Source organism: Phascolarctos cinereus, unplaced genomic scaffold (assembly GCF_003287225.1).
Source record: "Phascolarctos cinereus isolate Bilbo 61053 unplaced genomic scaffold, phaCin_HiC Scaffold_5;HRSCAF=322, whole genome shotgun sequence".
Lineage (NCBI taxonomy): Eukaryota > Metazoa > Chordata > Mammalia > Diprotodontia > Phascolarctidae > Phascolarctos > Phascolarctos cinereus.
This window is the reverse complement of record NW_027555958.1, coordinates 353,980,767-353,999,476: the sequence shown is the minus strand read 5'-3', so window position 1 is coordinate 353,999,476 and position 18,710 is coordinate 353,980,767. Positions and strand designations below refer to the sequence as shown.

The following is an 18,710-nucleotide window of genomic DNA, read 5'->3' as shown; positions in this document are numbered from 1 at the left end:
TATAGAAGCAGACCATCTAGGTTGGAAAGGCTTCCTGGCAGCTAAAAGACTGATGCTGACAGCAAATGGATTAATGAATGAACCTTGAACAGTAGCAGTAGGTTGGGAGAGCAAGAATAAACATCAGAGAAGCCCACATCAACAGACCTTAAAAATATGCCACAGATAATATTAGTTATATTCAGAAACATTAACATATTCTTAAACTCTCTCACATTGGGAATTATTACCTCATTCCAAAGAGCATCCACCACATATAAAAGCTGGAAACTGTTAACCAATATCATTGCTAAAGATGGGGTTTCACGCTGTTGGACTTTCATCTCTGCCAAAAGCATTATTAAATTAATAACAACCTAAAAAAAGAAATGTGAAAAAAAAGTATAAATGAATCCAGACAAAGGGGTAAAAAAGTTCTACTCTCACTTAAAGGATCTGAAACTTGATATGATTCCTCCATACACCATGCAGATGACGACTCCTCTGAGTTGGTAGACAGTCATTGAGAATTGCTGTTCCCACATCACCCTGTGACCAACACGATGGTGGACTTCCCCAGATTTTAACAGGCTGGTCTTAAGATAACCAAACTGGTGCATTGCAGAGTTCATTCCTGAATCTTTACAATCTGCTAGGGCCTGACACAGCTTAGCTTCCACAGGCATAGTTCTCAGGAAACCACAGTCAACTCCACGCCACGATGAGGCATCAAAGGAGAACTTTCTTAGAAGACTTTTATATTTAAATGAAAATGAGGGCAATAAAAAGCATAAAGAAAGAAAATTTATAAATCTTCTACTCAAACAGATGTACACACCCGAAGAGCAGAGTATCTTAAATGATTGGTTTCTATGTGTAACCTGTTAACATTAATCATCTAATTCTGCATGACTAAATTTAGGGAAAATAAAGCATCAGCTATTTAGTTGTTCTTTTTTTTTTAATCTTAATACAGAGCCTGATCATCTACGTTACTGTTTTAAGAAAGGACTAACCCAACCAATCAATCCTGGACGCAATTCACAGAAATATTTGAGGTCAAAATGTCCAATTCGTGGATTTAATTCACGGCCAATAAAGAAATCATAGACAATATTTCCTGCAAAAGAAAAAGTATTTTTCAAAAATTATTTCGGCCCCAATCATTAAACTTGAAATTTTCAGCATTATGTACTTGAAATTTAAAAAAAAAAACTATTCACCAACTCAGCATTTCAAATAAAATTATTCATAAATTACAATGTTTATTAGCCAAGAGTACATAATTAGTATAAAAGAAAGTATGCTTGGAATCTGAATACCTGGATCTAAATTCCAACCTTGTACTTGGTATAATCCTAGACAAGTAAGCCATTCTAAGCCTCCATTTCCTTATCTGTAACACGAAGGAATCAGATCTGTGATAACCTGTCTAAATCTTATGACCCTATAAGTAAGCTATTAAAAATGGTACAACGGCATTAAATCTAAGCTGGGAGGAAGGAAGGCGAAAAGATATCAAAGAATTAAAGACTTAATATTTCTATTCTTTCTTAAAATTTCTTTCCCATCGTGCTATAAGAAATGATGAACATGCTGATTTCAGAAAAACCTGGAAAGACTTTTATGGTCTGATGCTGAGTGAAGTGAGCAGAACCAAAAGGACTTTGTACACAATAACAGCCACGTTATGTGATGACTAATATTGTTAAACTGAACCCTTCTCAGCATTACGAGGATCTAAGACATCTTCAGAGGCCTCGGGATGGAAAATGCTGTCCACATCCAAAGAAAGAATTATGGAAGTCAAATCGCTATCACTTATTTTTACCTTCTGTTGAGTTTTGTTTCATCTTTCTGATGGTTCCTCCTATTGGTTTTAATTTTTACTTACAACTTCACTAATGTGAAAATATGTTTAATGGGTATGTAAAAAAAAAATTTCTTTCCCACCTTTGCATTTCAAAAAAGCCCAACACCCTAAATGTTCTGAAAATTAGTACTTACATCAGATAGTAGAGTTTACAAAATTCTACATGAAGCTTTTTGAAAGCATGCTTACCTGATTTTCCTGGAGATAGCTCTTCTTTGGATGCTTTCAAGGACCGGACATAGAGATAAATGCTCAAGGCTACAGAAAAAACTGTAGCTGCAACTGCAAACTGAAGGAAATGATCATACACATAATAGAGCTCCATCCCCCAGTACAGAGATATTCCAGTGACTACAGATGTCAGAATAAAAGCATAGAATCCTTTAAAAAGAAAAACAGTAGGCAGTTAATTAAATGAGACAAAAATTACTTAAATTGTTACAATAATGATTTTTAAAACTCTTGGTCTTCACTATATATATATATATATATATATATATATGTATGTGTGTGTGTGTGTGTGTGTGTCTGTGTGTCTGTGTGTGTGTGTGTGTGTATGTGTGTATATATATATATATATATATATATATATGAAAACTAAATATAGTTAGTCAAGACTTTCTGAGCATACAAAAACTATGTAATGATGCTTATCTGAGAACACTTAAGAATATTAACACTATCAACTATGCTGGAAAGCTGGGAGTAATTTGCTCTTTTAGGAAGACAAATAAGAACCAAATTAATACAATTATCAGTAGATATTTAAAACCTTCAAAATTTGAAATGATCATTTAATCTTTAGATTGAGTTGCTACTTCTCAAGCAAAATCACTGAGTTCATCAGAAGCACAACAGAAGGTTCTAGAAGCCAAGTTCCCAAAACTATAATACAGACATGAATACCTTGAATCTTGTTTACTGTGATGGAAGACCTCACGACATCTAGCCCGCCCCAGTTAGTTAACCCCACCATCATCCTATCATGCTGCTTGACACATTTCCCACACTCTAACCCCTTCTTTCTACTCCTGCTCTGGGAAAAGCAATCAAATCAATACGACCATTGCTTCTACAAAGGGTATATAATTTGACTACCCCATAGATCCACTCATCATCTCTGTGATTTTACCCTTTCCTAGTCTAATGGCTTTTTGTGTTATCTCCCCTATTAGAATATAAGCTACTTAAGGACAGGGAGTTTTTCTCTTTCGTATTTTTACGCCCAGAGCTGAGCATAGTGCCTGATACATAATTAAGGTGAAATCAATTGGGGGGAGGGAGGGTTAATATTTTAACGCATTAAACTTCTTTTATAAAGAATTTTTCTGTGAAAGCAAAGAGTCAAGAATCATCCTTATTGTTTCCACTTTTGAAATCTAGATCTTTTTTTCAAATGGGGTTTAGATAAAATAGTGTAAACTTTTTAACTCTGTTATACTTTGCCTAATCTTTATTTCATATTGTACTTGATAAAGTGATAGATATAACATAGCTAATTCTTTTCCCTAACTTCCATGTGGGTTAAAAATAAATATTTTATTCAAAATTAAATATACACAGAATTGTTTGCCAAATTCTTTATCATTCATTCTAAATATAATCCTATGAGCAGGTATTTTACTCACTAAATAGGCAAAGAAATGAAAGTATTAATCTAATGTAATATGTTTCTCAGGTCTCCAAGTCCGCTCAACCTTTGAGAACAATGGCTCTTGCAAGAATAAAGAAAAAATGAGGTTACTTAGAAAAATATAAATTGGCACTCAGGGAGAAAAACTCTAAAATGCTTATGTCAAGATATCTGGTAGCAAAACCTAAAACAATGCAATTTAACAAATTTCCAAAAACAGGCAGGCATAGTCATGTAGTGAAGACAGAATCCCGATGAGATTAAATCCAGTTCTGAGTACCCTACCATCTTCCCAAGGATTACAGGGATAAAGATATTAGACAGTAAGTTCCTAGACAGCAAAAGCTCCTATTACATTTCTTTTTTGTATTTGTTCATATGTACATAGCAGATGTTTAATAAAGATTAGCTGAATGAGTGATTATGAATTACTTTTTTAAAAGTTTATAAAATATACCAAAATAAGCAAGAGAGACCAATGAGAACTACATTTACATAATACAATTATGGGAAAGTACTATGGTCTATGAAAAAAAAAGATGGGAACAAATATATATATGTGTGTGTGTGTGTGTGTGTGTGTGTGTGTGTGTGTGTGTGTGTGTATTACACACATAAATATACATATAAATATCATACTATCTATATACATATATATAAAAATATATATAAATAAAAGATATACTTATGAACTATAATACTCTGAATGTCTACTAACCAAAACTATAAAAACTATACTTGGACTTACATTACTCATCTGACAGAGAAATTTCCATAAACCAGAAGACCCAGACCAATACTTAGTTTCAGCAAGACCTTCCCATTCATTTACATGGTATAATTGCTTACATTTTTTGAAGAGAACCTGAAAACTTACGAGTCCACTAAGGGTATTATATATGCAGTCAGAAATCCTGGGTCTGAATCCTAGCCATCCTATTTATTACCTGAATGACCTTAGGCAAGTTACAGTTTGCTTCCCTCTAATATAATGCCGAATTAGATAACCTCTAAGGTACTTTTCAGCTCCCAAGCTATGATCCTATAATCCAACTATGTTTATTGAACATACTAGTGGCAGATGCCATAAATATTAAAAGCACAACTGCTTCCCTCAAAGAGCGTTTACCAAAGGTGTTAGAGAAGAGGCAGCAGACAATATCACTCATATACACAAATTACTAAAAGTCAAGAAAAAAGCACAAGAGAAAACAGTGTTATAAAGAATCTGAGGAAGACATCATTTATAACTGGGATAAAATGACAATTAATATGTAGGTATAACATCCCATTCCCATTACTGATTATGGACTGAGTTGCCCTGGGTTTTTGGAGGCAATGACAGATAACAGGCCCAGGAAGGCCCATGAGTCTGGAAAGGCTCCAAGGATAAATCTGATCACATTCTTCAGCCAAACTAAATGTGGAAAAGGTTTATCACCAAAAGACTGCCATGAAGAAATGAATTTTTTTGGCCAAAGAAAGTCATGAAGTTCATTTACTAAGGCATGGAGAAGGTACAGTTTGCATCCATGTCCATACTAGCAAAACCAAGAACCCAGGGGAGGTGAGAGAAAGCTAATAACCTTTCTGGACTACAAAGAAATAATCTGTTAATTATTGTTCTCCACAAGCCATTCCCCAATTGATAAATGGTCAAAGGATATGAACAGACAGTTCTCAGATGAAGAAATTAAAGCCATCTATAGTCATATGAAAAAATGCTCTAAATTGTTATTGATTAGAGAAATGCAAATCAAAACAACTCTGAGGTACCACATCACACCTATCAGATTGGCCAACATGACAAACCAGGAAAATGATCAATGTTGGAGAAGATGTGGGAAAATTGGAACACTAATACATTGTTGGTGGAGTTGTGAAATGATCCAACCATTTTGGAGAACAATTTGGAGCTATGCCCAAAGGGCTACAAAAATGTGCATACCCTTTGATCCAGCAATAGCACTTCTAGGGCTATATCCCAAAGAGATGAAACAAATGGGAAAGGGACCCACATGTACAAAAATATTCATAGCAGCTCTTTTTGTGGTGGCAAAGAATTGGAAATTGAGAGGATGCTCATCAATTGGGGAATGGCCGAGCAAGTTGTGATATATGAATGTAATGGAATACTATTGTGCTATAAGAAATGATGAACAGGCTGACTGCAGAGAAACCTGGAAAGACTAATATGGTCTGATGCTGAGTGAAGTGAGCAGAACCAAGAGGACTTTGTACACAATAACAGCCATGTTATGCGATGACTAAGATTGTTAAACTGAACCCTTCTCAGCATTACAAGGATCTAAGACATCTCCAGAGGCCATGGGATGGAAAATGCTGTCCACATCCAAAGAAAGAATTATGGAAGTCAAATCGCTATCACTTATTTTTACCTTCTGTTGAGTTTTGTTTCATCTTTCTGATGGTTCCTCCTATTGGTTTTAATTTTTACTTACAACTTCACTAATGTGAAAATATGTTTAATAGGAATGTAAATGTAAAGCCTATATCAGACTGTGCGCCGTCTTGGGGAGGGTGGGGGGGAGGAAGGGGGAGAAAAATTTTCAACTCAAAAGCATATGGAAGTGATTGTTGATAAATCAAAATAAATTAATAGAAAAAAATTATTGTCCTGATGAAAATAAATACTGCATCCAAACAACAATTAACACAATTCTAGAAGTACCTAATTTAAGGTAGTATCATATGAGCAAATTGTTTGAACTCTAGAATTGCATACATATTTTATATAAAACATTTCACGTGCCAGATTACTAGAGGCTTCTAAGTTACAATTGTATTAATTCAACAAGAATTACCGTTTAATCTATATTTTAATCTTCTTCCATCATAAAGAGGTGTTCCTTCTACTACCTTAGGAGAAAGAAAAAAAAATGATTAAAAGCATGCACATCACTCAAAATTCAAGGTAATCAAAATACTCTTCATCAAACCTGCCTCTTTCAAACCCACCTTTACAAATACTTCACTTTTTTATGTCCTTATTTATTACACTACTCCCTATTCTCCCCATCCCTCAGAGGCTTTTCTTCTTTTTTTTTTTTAATCTCTAAGTTTTCTTTACCTCATCCCTTTTTTTCACCACTATATCCAATGAGTTCTACTGATTCTTACTCCAAAATGCCTTTCCTAATTGTTTTCTTTCCCAATTACCAGACCAACCTCATCGTAACTGTACACACAGACTACATAGCAACAGCATCCCTAAATTGTCTCTCCCTCCCATCTTTCTCCCTTCTAAACTATTCTGAACACCATTACCAGATTTTTCCAAATTAGCACCACTTTCACCATGCTACTATCCTACTCAAAAACCTTCACTGGTTCTCCAGTGTCCACAGACAATTGAAAAAACCCCTCTATTTTGTGTTCAAGTACCCCTAAAACATGTACCCATTCTATTCAACCAAAATTCAAATATTTCAAACTTATCCATCAAGCTTTTTCAGATTATTCATGGGTACAATGAAAAGAACACTAAATTTGGGAACCATCGGACATGAATTCAAATTTTGACTTCACAACTTATTATTATCTTGGGAAAGTCACTTGACCTAAATGAGCCTCATTTTCCTCACCTGTAAAATACGAGGTTTAGACAAATGACCTCCAGGGCCCCTTCCAGGTTTCAATCTTCCAGTGGTTTCTGGGCCCCTCCAGCTCATACTACTTCTTTTTCTCTTCTAAACTACAACAGTACTTGTATAAAACTCTCACTGTGGTACTCATTACACTAACATGACCTATTTTATTAGAAAGTCAAATGCATAATGTCCTCAATCCTCAACAGTAAAGACTAGCTACTTTCTTTGTATACCCACCCCACCCAATAATACTTAATTATACACATGGAAGATATTCAATAAATATTTTTTGAATTGAATAAATAAAACATTTTCCCAATGGCAGCCAAATAGTACTCCCCAGAATAGCTATTCAGTTTTTTAATTCAAACTCCACTACTTCAGAACTCATAATTTGATCTATCAAAACAATATATAATTATTTGCACACTATATCTCCATTAGACCGTGAGCTCCTTGAAAGCAGGGGCTATCTTTTGCTCTTCTTTGTCTCCCCAGCGCTTAACATAGTGCCTGACACATAGTAGGTGCTTAATAAAAGCTAGATGGCCGACTGTAAATCAGAATATATTTAACCTACTAAGAATCCACAGTTTAGCACTGTCCTTGTGGTATCTGTCAAATAATATTTATCTACTCATTAAATTAAGTCTGAAAACTGCTTCCTGGTCTTTAGTCTGTTCTACCTTGTATGACAAAGTTCAAAAATAAAATTCATTTCTTAATAAATATCCTATATTCCCAACTAGTATTCCCCCTTAATTAAGCTGATTTAGTAACATTTTACTTTACACTGCAACTTCACCAGCAAAATACTAAGAATCAATATCTCATATCATACTATAATATACACTTTTATTGTTACTTGAGAAACCAAATTCCATGTAACAAATTCAAGACAAACCCACTTTTTAACAAAAACTGAATTTCACAATAAACTGAAGTATTCTAGTGAGGTTCCAATATATTTGCTAAGTCCTATTCTCTCCCTAATGGTATTCCTCTATGTAATAAAATTAATCTCAGTTTACAAGCAGCTGGCAAACTTACAAAGACCAAGAATAAAACCTTTAAATCATCTGAGTAAGCATTTTCACATTGCACATAATGGGCAGAGTATGTGTTTAATTGAGAACACTATGAAATGCTCAACAATCTTGACAATTTTCGGGGAGAGGAGGAAAAATGGAAATTAGAAGCTTCTATGACATAAAATATGATGTCCAAAGTCCACTCAAGTTCTTTATACTACCTCCATTTTTAATATAATCTTAATCAGAAACATGAGGTAATATGAGCGATAGGGATTTTATTTTGCATCCAACTTGCCCATTACTCAGCTTCAATTCATATGAAAAGTTATATAAACTTAAGTAGAACAGCTTAAGCCTTAATAACTGTTACTGCATAATACAACAAAAAAGACTTCAAAATATGAAGCATTAATGCATTGTGTTTTTTGAGGACCTCTGAGCAAGGCATTATGCTAGGTTCTATGGAGTATACAAAAATTAATTCCAGAATCATTGCACAATTATTACTTACATGGGCAAAAATGAAAAATTCTCATACTATCCTGCTTAATAAACACTTACCTTTCCAATTGGCAGGAGGTGGAAGAGGGCTTGGAGAAAAAACCAAAGCAGATAGACTCCAAACACTCTGGTTTCCCAAAAATTAGCCAAAGGTGGCAAAGGAGGAGGAAGATTCACAAGACTGGGATCTTTTTCTCTACACATCAACAACAACATAAAGAGTATAACCGGCAGACCAATCATAATGGAAAAAGCTCCTATAAAACAATCAATATTCAAGAATCAAATCCTGATGAAAGGTTAAACAGCTGTTTTTTTTTAAAAAGGAACCCTCAGAAAAGGACCCATGTGTATAAAATATTTTACTGCAGTTCTTTCTGTGGTGGCAAGCAACTGGAAGCTAAGGGGATACCCATCAGCTGGGGGGCTGTTATGGTATGTTAACATGATGCAACACTCCTATACTGTAAGAAATGACAACACAGGGTTTCAGAAAAACCTGAACACTTCTATGAAATGATGCAGAGTGAAAATGAGAACCAAAAGAACAATATATACAATAACAACAATACTGTTAAGACAAATAACTGAGATACTTAGGAACACTTAGCAATATAATGAATAACCACAAATCCAAAGCACTTATGATGAAACCTAACTCTTAATAGAGGTGTACACAGGAAACTGTGAGGGGGAAAATACATACATACATGCACACACACACACACATCTGGATGTGATCCATTCGAGAATTCATTTTGTCTATGTATGTTTTTAACAGGGTTTTGTTTTTTCCCTTCCCTTCTCAATCGGGGGCAGAGGGGTCATAAGGAAACAGAGAAAGCAGACCTGAAAATAATACAAAGGATCAATGCAATGACCAATCATGATTCTAAAGATGTCATGATGATGCAGATATGTTTTGCTTGATTGTGCCTACTGGACACAAGGATTTTATTTTTCTTTCAGTGGAGGTAGGTGGGAGGGAGGGAGAGAAGGATAGGGAACAGGAAGGTTAACAACAGAATTATCAAAATAAAAAATGTCATGAAAGCATTTTTTTAATGCATGGAAGAGAACAGAAGAAAGATCAGTGGGAAACAGATAAGTTCTGAATAATTTTTTTTAAAAAGAACAGGATTTTAATCCAAAAGTCAAAATAATTTTTATAGAATTCTATGCAGCTCAATCCACAAATTCATTGTTACCAACTCACAAAATGTCACCATTTCTACCCACACTTTAAAATACCGCATACAGTTTGTCTTCTCTCATTTCATCTTCACAACAGCCCTCTAAGTTATGGATATCATACCCATTTGATTTTACTATCATAGATACCATCTACCACTTCTTCCTCCAAAATCTCAGTCTTGGGCTAATCCAATAAAGCCTTAGCTTTAGCTTACCTAAAGCTCCAGTAGTTTCTTTCCCACTCTCTCACTCCTAATCTATCCTACACAACAATGCCAGATTTATCTTTAGACTGTGATTTTCACCCATTAGCTTTATTGCTCAAAACCTTCATCAGTCTCAATACCTGCAGTCAAAATTCAAACCTCACTTATTTAATCACCCCTTCCAATCTGGGCCCTATCTATCCTCTCCAACTTTTTAAACCATTCTAAGTAAGAACCCTTCCCTCTAGCCAAACCACTCACACCTCCTAGTCACTGCATCATTTCTCAAATCATTTTCTCCTTAGGAAATAACTTCCTGCTCATTCCACTTAGATAAGTTCTACCTCTCTTTATTTGTATTTATGACAGAGAAAGAAGGAAAACCAATTACATATCAAAAATGAGACCACAAACAGACAACCCAATGGTACAGTGCCATGACCAAGATATCTTACATGATGGAAATAACAAACAACACATCCTAATTAAAAGGCAAAGCTCAAGACCTACCTCCTCCGCAATGACTATCCCAGCCTTCAGTTACTGGATCATACTGCCAAGAGATTACATTTTTATGGTACTTTAGGGTTTACAGAGGCAGATAAAACAAACATTCTCCTTACCTCTTAACATTCAGTGAACCTCAGGGACTACTCATTTATGATTTGATCACAACTAGTAAGTATCAGGTCAAAGTCTTTTGACTCCAGGTCCAATGCACTTAAACTACCGCCTCTTCTAGCCTGATATTAATTCAGCAACACATATTACTGAGCCATGTGTCAGATTTCTAAATATTTAGTCATTTGTAAATATTTCCTAACTGAAAGACAGAGCAAAGAAGTGGTACAACCTCACAGTACAGATTATCTCTCAAAATATTTTTTTAATTAATAAGTTATTTTAATGCAATTGGCAAACAAACACTACACAGTAGACAGGTTCAGAAAATATGAATTCAAATCCTAGCTCTGCCATTTACTACCTGTGAGTCACCAGGAAAATCACAGAACGTTTCTGGGCTTCCATTTCTTCTTCTGTAAAATGAGGAATTGGACTAGATAATCTCTGAGAAGAATTTATTTGGCACTTGGACACGTTTTTAAAATGTGTACTGTCTTAAGACACAACTAGATGGTTAGCCACTTTAGGCCAGGGCTAAAGCTTATATTTTTCATATCCTCAAGCAAGTAGCACACAGAAGGCACTCAAATATTTGCTATTTTGATAACAAAGATGCAGCATATCAAAATTATTTATTATAATTTTTACCAGACATCCAATTTTTATAATGCCACTGACCCAGTTTTATATTGCTTTACACTGCTACTGTGAAACAGACATATTTTAAATTGTAACTTATAACATTATGATAGATACCATGAAATCTGGGATTCTTTCATTCATTCCACAAATTTACTGAACATTTGCTAGGTGTGAGGCACTGTGCTACCCTCAGTGCGGAATATAAGGATGAATAATAAGGTTAAAAAGATTATGGATTTAGATCATGGGAAAAGATCTTAGACTCCACATGATGTAAATTCTTTATTTCTGAAATAATGAGTCAGAGAGTGGCCCTCAAATCACAAAGGTAAAAAGTGGCACAGCCTAGATTTACAACCAGGTTCTCTGACTTTAAACTGAGCATTCTTTCCAAAACACCAACTACCTGTACTCTTCAACTCCCTGAAGACAACAACAATGTATTTCTTTTAAACAGAACACATCCACCCAAAAACTACAAGAAAAGGCAATGTCATAAGCTCTGAGAATGACAGTGACCAGGAAAAAGCTAAAGGAGTTCAGAGTACAAAAATCACTCCCTGTATGGGTGGGGACTGGTTTCAGAGAGGTACTACTAGAGGTAGAACCTGAAGGACAGGTAGAATTTCAATATACAAATATGGGAAGGAAAAGGTTGGGTAGCCATTTCTGACAGAAGGAATGGACATGAACCAAGGTCTGAACATTAAAAAACGTCTTTTGGAGGATGAGTGCACAAGTACAGTTTAAGCTAGAATATATAATACATGTCAGGGTAGGGGAAGACATAATGAGATAAGTATTTGCTGAAATGAAAGGTGGGCTGAGGTCAGAAGGCAGAATGACCTGAGCTCTACTTTATTCAAGAAGTATGGGAAGTAGCTCAAAGTTTTTGAGGAGAGAAGTGAAAAGATCACAGCTGTGGAAAAAATTAATCCAACAGCAATATATAGAATGAACTGGAACAGTCTTACAACTCTTAAAGAATAAAACTTACTCAAGAAAGTATTACCTTTATACTATACTTTTCCTATTATCCACCTAGAAGTTCACCACGTAACAGATTATGCCCTTTTCTACTGCTTAGAATATTAAATGACAAATGCACCCTCACAATGAGGATTCAGGTAGCACTCTTTCATATTTGTTTCCCTTTTCTGATTCACCCCCAAATACTCGCACCAACTTTTCAACTACCTTCTGCTTGTACTATACTGAAGGAATCTGAGTTTAGGTAAAAGTGGCTGTTCATTCTATTAACAGAAACTTCTCATTTCTAGAGACAGAAAGACAATTTTGGTAATTTGGTCAACTGTGTACAGTTTGAATTCTGTATAGTTATTAAGGCATTTAGTCATTACAGTAATGAGCACTAGGTTATCTGGGCAGAAATAAGGAATTAAAAATCTAATGTCTTAGAATGTTATTCCTGCCGAATTAACAGACTAAAAAGTTGCAAAGAATGAACTGAATTCTAATGTGTTTCAACTAGATTAAAAAATAGATTTTAAACTTTCCTCAAATATACTAAATACAACAAACATAATAGAGTTTGCACAATCCAACTGATGCATGCTTCAGTTAAAGGAAGCATAGCAATAAAGGATTTTCTGTAAATTGTTCACTGAAGAGTTAATACAACAGGCTGAATACTTCCTCTTTTCTCTCTATGTAACGCTAACTGTTGAGCCAGCTCCAGCCTTTCGAGATCTTCTATTTGTTCTTTCCAAGTCATCCATCAGGGAAGGATACTTGGAGGGGACCCAGTGACAGCTCTACATTTTCTCCTCCAAATCTGGACTCCACTATAACCCAGTCTAAAGATATGACTATGCAATTTTAAATATGAACACTTGCATTTCAAGTAACAACTCCAAAATGGTAACCCATAATGGGATGTTATGGACGTGGACTAGCTAATTTTAAAACTAATCAACTTCTTAAAATCACAAAAGGCGAGAATACTGGTTCTACTTTAAGACTTAAACAAATGACTTTTTCAGCATAAAGGTTCCAATTTCTTCAACAATTTACTAAATAAGTAATTTCTAATATACATACCAAACCCTCCTCCAAACTCTAAGTCTTCTGGTTCTGTAGCTGTTATTTCAAAAGTTCTTACTGATTTTGGTCCTTTTACAACATTTCTCTCTTCTTGAGAAATTACTTCTTCAAATCTGATCTCTTCTTTTCTTGGGCGAAGGCTATACTGTGTAGCCAAATAGCTGCTTTCTTGTGACAAATAAGGTTTGTCCTAATTTGTAAAAAAAATATTAACCATCACAGTTAAAACTAGTGTTAGACATGTCTCTCCCCAAATTAAAATTTCAATATCCTTTGATGATAATTTAACCAATAATAAACACAGTTAGACAACAATTCATAAGAAAGCATTAGGGTTTATAGTTTGTTTCTTCTCAAAAAGCCATTTTAGCAAAAGGGGAACTGCTTGACAAAACAACAGGTTTCCATACCTGAATGTTTCTGTGAGATATGTCATTCCTTTCTATCCGGTCAGGTTCACCATTGTATCTGCTAATGCTGTTTCCACTTTGTTTCTAATTTAGAAAATTACATAAATTTTAATAACCTTTGAGAATTTAGAAAATGTTCTAATAATTTTTAAGCAGTAACCATAAATTAACAATACATATGGCCTTCCAAAAACATTCATGATTTCTTTAAGTTTTTCAATGATAAAAAACTAGCCAACTGATGTGTGAAAGAGGAAGAAGGAAGTTGCTGTCCCATAGCAATTAATAATAAACTTTCCTAGTAAAGTTCATCACAGGAGAAAGAAATGATGGTTACATAAGGACTCCTGCTACTGACAGAAACAATGCCAATCATACACAATAAAAACTGCCAACTTCTATGTGAAACTTATAGAAATTTAGTTTTTTATCTGCTGAGTAAAATTTGCTAATTGGAATCTGTCTCTTTGCAAACAGTATTAGTCTATGTTTTGCTTTCCTCTTGGCATCACTTCTTCCAAAGGCAAAAACATTTTTAGTTTTTCTATTAGTGGACTAAGAGCTTATAGCAGGGTTCATGGATCAGATCCTGTATGTTACCAGATTCCACAGAAAATACACAGATGAAGCAATAATAAAACTCTAGCACTTCAGTAAAATAATATCAAATCATATAATACTGATAAAACATTAAAAAAAAAGAGCAACATATCTCATAGAAAGCTAATGAAGCACAACATTAATACATCAAGCTCCAGGCCAAGTTATAGGTCTAGTCTAGTAAATTAAACCAGAATAAACTTTTCAGGCTATAACTGTGAGCCATACTCATCTAACAGTCTCACTTACAAACTGCACTCACTATCCAATAGTATCAATATTCAACAGCAGCTGGACCATTTAATCCTGTACAACAGTTGCCAACCTGTAGTGAGTCCACGGTCATGGAAACTAAGACCAGAAGACCTAAGCAGTGACCATCATCAAGCTGTAGTGGAATGGGCAGTCCAAAAGAATCACCAGAAAAGTGCCATTCAGATTATAATTAATTAGCTTTAAATGGTTCTTTCACAGGTAACCAGAAACTCTTCAAAACATCTAATTTCTAAAAATAATTAAGTTATTCAGTACCCAAACATAAAAGTAGCAAAAAACAGAGATTGAGGGGGGAACGGGGGACACCACACAGGCTCTTCTTGAATAGAGTCTTTCCTCTCAGAGAGGGGGATAACAGCCATTAACAGAAATGGACTTTTAAAAAAGCAGATGCTAACTCTATATTCACCTATGCATTATGCAAACTGTTGCTGGGCACAGTGATATTTTAGTGTGTGCACACTTAGGAAATAATCATTATAGAAAGAATCCTGATGGGATGACATGACTAAAGTTGTTATAATGCTTTATTTATTTTTATGTAACAATTTAAATAAAAATGGTTACATTAAGCATGTTTAGTTGATTACATTCACATTCAATGTATTTACTAACATGTAATTAAAAACAGCCTCACGGCATCACCTTTGATTACTGATGCTGACAGATTAGAATGAGGCTAAAATTTGCTCTATTTACTATAAACATTTATATCAAAAAAGATAGATTACAGAATTTTAAAGTGTTAAAAGAGACTTTAGAGATCACCTACTTTGACCTCATTTTACAGATGAGGAAAGAGAAACCCAAAAATGACTTGCCCATGGTCTCCCCAAAATCTCTGGACTCCTTTTTCACAGCCATTATGGGTCACACAAATATGTACATGAATTAAGACATGCTCATAACTAAGCAGAAATTAATTCCAATAAGTCAGTTTTGTTTCTTTTCATTTACTCTGGAATAAGCTAAGTCTATTTTAAAATGATTTCAAAACTGTAATACTAGAAACACCTACATGTGACTTGCAATTTGAAATCATCCTTTCTAAATAAAGCGAAGAAATTTTTTTCTCCATCACCACTTTTTATAACTTTGCAATTTATTACCTTGTATTTGTGGTGATAAACACACAATTTTGTATAACTATAAATAAGGTTAGTATTATTTAAAGGCAGCACAGTGTAGCCGCAGCACACTAGCTTCAAAATCAAAAAGATCTAAGTTCACTTCCAGATCTGACATGCGCTAGTTATATGAATCTGGACAAGTCAAACTCTCAGTTGCCCAGAAAACTCTAAAGATGCTAAGCTAAAGGAGCCTCCTTATCCAGTGCTCTCTACACTAATGAAATTACAAGTCCACATCAAAAATAAAAATAATATGAATAAACATGTACAAAAGGTCTTCAGAAAGAAAAAGGCTACAGCATGTTAAAGTTTTGATGGCAACTTGCATAGCTAAAATTCACTATGAGAATACTAAATAATTATAAATATTATCAAGTTCAATCTTAAAGTCTTCATGAGAAAAGTTCCAATACCAATGGAGACAAGTTGATTTCCACAATTTCTTTCTTCTCTTTAGTCTCTGCATGCTGGGAAGCAGAACGACGTATGCTTTTTGGGGGACGGCCAGGGGAGCGAGATCGAGAACGAGATCGACTTCCCCGGCGTCTAGAAGGAGAACTAGAAGAAGAGCCACTTTTCCTTTGCCTGAATGATGTTAAAGGCTATAAGAAGTTGGTGAAGAAAGGAAGAGAAAAAGAAATCCTAGTTAGTTGTACAAATGTACGATGTACAAAGATAAATGTATAAAAAATAGAGATACAGACAGACTTGTTTAAAAGGAAAACAAATAGGTTCATTCATAAACATGGCCTCAACAAGTAACTACTACTATTAAATACGCAAAATATTTACTGTACCTCTTAAATGTAGCATTAGGCTGTTTAGGACTTATGAAAAAATTGTATCAATCAATACCCCCATCACAGCTAAATATAGTCATATACTAACTACCTCAATCTACTCTTTGAAAGACCCCACACATACACATCAAGATGACTGGATTTTTTTCAGCCCACATAACTTAATTAATCTTTAGCTGAATCTTTTCAGTAGAACTACATGTTATCATTAAGATAATAGAGATTGAGAATCTTTGATAAAAACCACTGGAAGCAATAAGTACCTGGCCCACTCAAACAGCCCAGTGAAAATTGTTTTCATTCACAACTGACATACACAAAACACATTAGTATGGCTTGAAAACAAATGTAAAATGCCTCATTGCTTAATTGATGTTTCATAATAACTTACTTTAAAAAGACAAATCTTAACCATAAACTACATTTTCAAACCCGACACATCAAAAGCACAGCTGGAACTGCTGGCCTTCATCCTAATGAGGAAGCACATCTGAGAACCATTAGTTTCCACATAAGATAGAGAGAAGCTAGACTAGTCTAATCAAGAAGAATCTCGGAAAACAAATTTCTCAGGCTATAAATTTCTATTAAAGTAGAGAATAACTACAACCTGTTTTACATTTGGTTCTCTAGTTTTAAATCTCAGTTATTATTAAAGGGATTGGGAAGCTCTGATGCAATGGCTCCCTATTACTTCTGGGATCAAATACAAAATTCTCTGGCTCTGAAAGCACTTCATAACTTGGCCCCTTCCTATCTCTTAGTCCTCTTACGTCTTATTCACCCCCACCTACTCTGTGATCCAGCAACACTGGCCTTCTAACACTCCATCTCTGACTGGGCATTTTCACTGGCTGCCCTGCTACCTGGAACCGGTCTCTCCTCATGCCTGCCTCCTGGCTTAATCTCATCTCTAAATCTAAAGTCCCATCATCTTCAAGATGCCTTTCCTAGCCTTCCTTTATTTTAGTGCCTTCCCTCAGACGTTATCTCAAATTTACCCTGCCTGTGTCCAGTCTGTATATAGTTGTTGGCACACTGTCCCCTGAATCAGACTGTGCTGTAGCACCTAGAGAGACTGGGGGGAGAGGACAAAAGCAGGGCACAACATGGAGAATGTTTCTCATCTTTCTTTGCATCCCCAATGCCAGAGTCTGGCACATAAGTTTAATACTTGTTGACAACTTTTACTTGAGAAGTAGAGAGAGCAAGGGACTGATGTCATCTTTTATACCCAGTTGTGAAAACACAACAAAGCTTTGTAAATCTTGATTACAATATCCTAAAAGGCTGTTAGAGGATATCAACATCCCACTAAGTGTACTTCTTATCCATGCCACTCTTCTCTGTGCATCTTTGTCTCTTTAATTAACTAGGAATACTAAGGAAGTACATTATTTGTTATATTTACTGAAGAACGTTTTGTGTTTCTTGTCATTTTAATAATAAGATAACACAAGAGGAAAGCTTTCTACTTCTCTCTCAAAAAATTCACCTTGGTAATTTATATTTTTGTGGATCACTGGCTCCAAAGTTCCCCACCTCTATCTTAAAGAGTCTCAAATAACATAACATTTTCCTAATGAGCTAAATAAGACACCAATAATATTTGTAGTTATTTCTTAAACATGCCTTGGTACAAAAACACAGCACTTACCTTTATATCACTCTCTTTCAATTCAAGTTCAGTTCCATCTTTGTATTTCACAGTATAAAGATGGGATTTGCTATCTTGGCTAAGTACTTCCACTTCATAATAAAGTGAACTCCCAGGCCAACGTCCTCTTACTACCTCACCATCAGCAAATTTCCTGCTTGGCATTTTCTAAAATTAATCTGAAAAACAATTTAAACAACATTTGGAATAAGTATATGCAGAACTGACATTTCTTCCTTTTCTATTATTACTGGATGTCTTCTACGGTTGAAACACTCCCCTCCTCCCCTTCACCTGCTCTATTTCCCTGGCTTCCTTCAAGACTCAGCTCAAATCCCACCTCCTCAGCTGCTAATGCTTTCCCTTTAAGATTACCTTCATCTACCCTGTACATATCATGTATGTACCTAATTATCTAAAATGTATTATCCCCTATTAAAACGGGAACTCCTTGAAGGTAGGGGGCTGTTTGGTTT

The 18,710-nt window shown here is 35.0% G+C and overlaps 1 protein-coding gene across 2 annotated transcripts in view; it reads right to left on the bottom strand.

The window, feature by feature from the left end:
• The window catches only part of LBR (lamin B receptor), a 47,372-nt gene that overhangs the window by 19,462 nt on the left and 9,200 nt on the right, over positions 1 to 18,710 (bottom strand). For both annotated transcript variants that reach the window (XM_020982170.2, XM_020982171.2), the window contains exons 2-10: positions 18,235 to 18,413; positions 16,191 to 16,379; positions 13,772 to 13,855; positions 13,359 to 13,551; positions 8,692 to 8,888; positions 6,311 to 6,365; positions 2,042 to 2,233; positions 996 to 1,099; positions 231 to 356 (exon numbers count right to left, since the gene is read on the bottom strand). In XM_020982170.2, coding sequence (XP_020837829.1) covers positions 231 to 356; positions 996 to 1,099; positions 2,042 to 2,233; positions 6,311 to 6,365; positions 8,692 to 8,888; positions 13,359 to 13,551; positions 13,772 to 13,855; positions 16,191 to 16,379; positions 18,235 to 18,399 — 1,305 coding nt within the window. In that variant the 5' untranslated portion in view covers positions 18,400 to 18,413. The remainder of the gene's footprint in view (positions 1 to 230; positions 357 to 995; positions 1,100 to 2,041; positions 2,234 to 6,310; positions 6,366 to 8,691; positions 8,889 to 13,358; positions 13,552 to 13,771; positions 13,856 to 16,190; positions 16,380 to 18,234; positions 18,414 to 18,710) is intronic.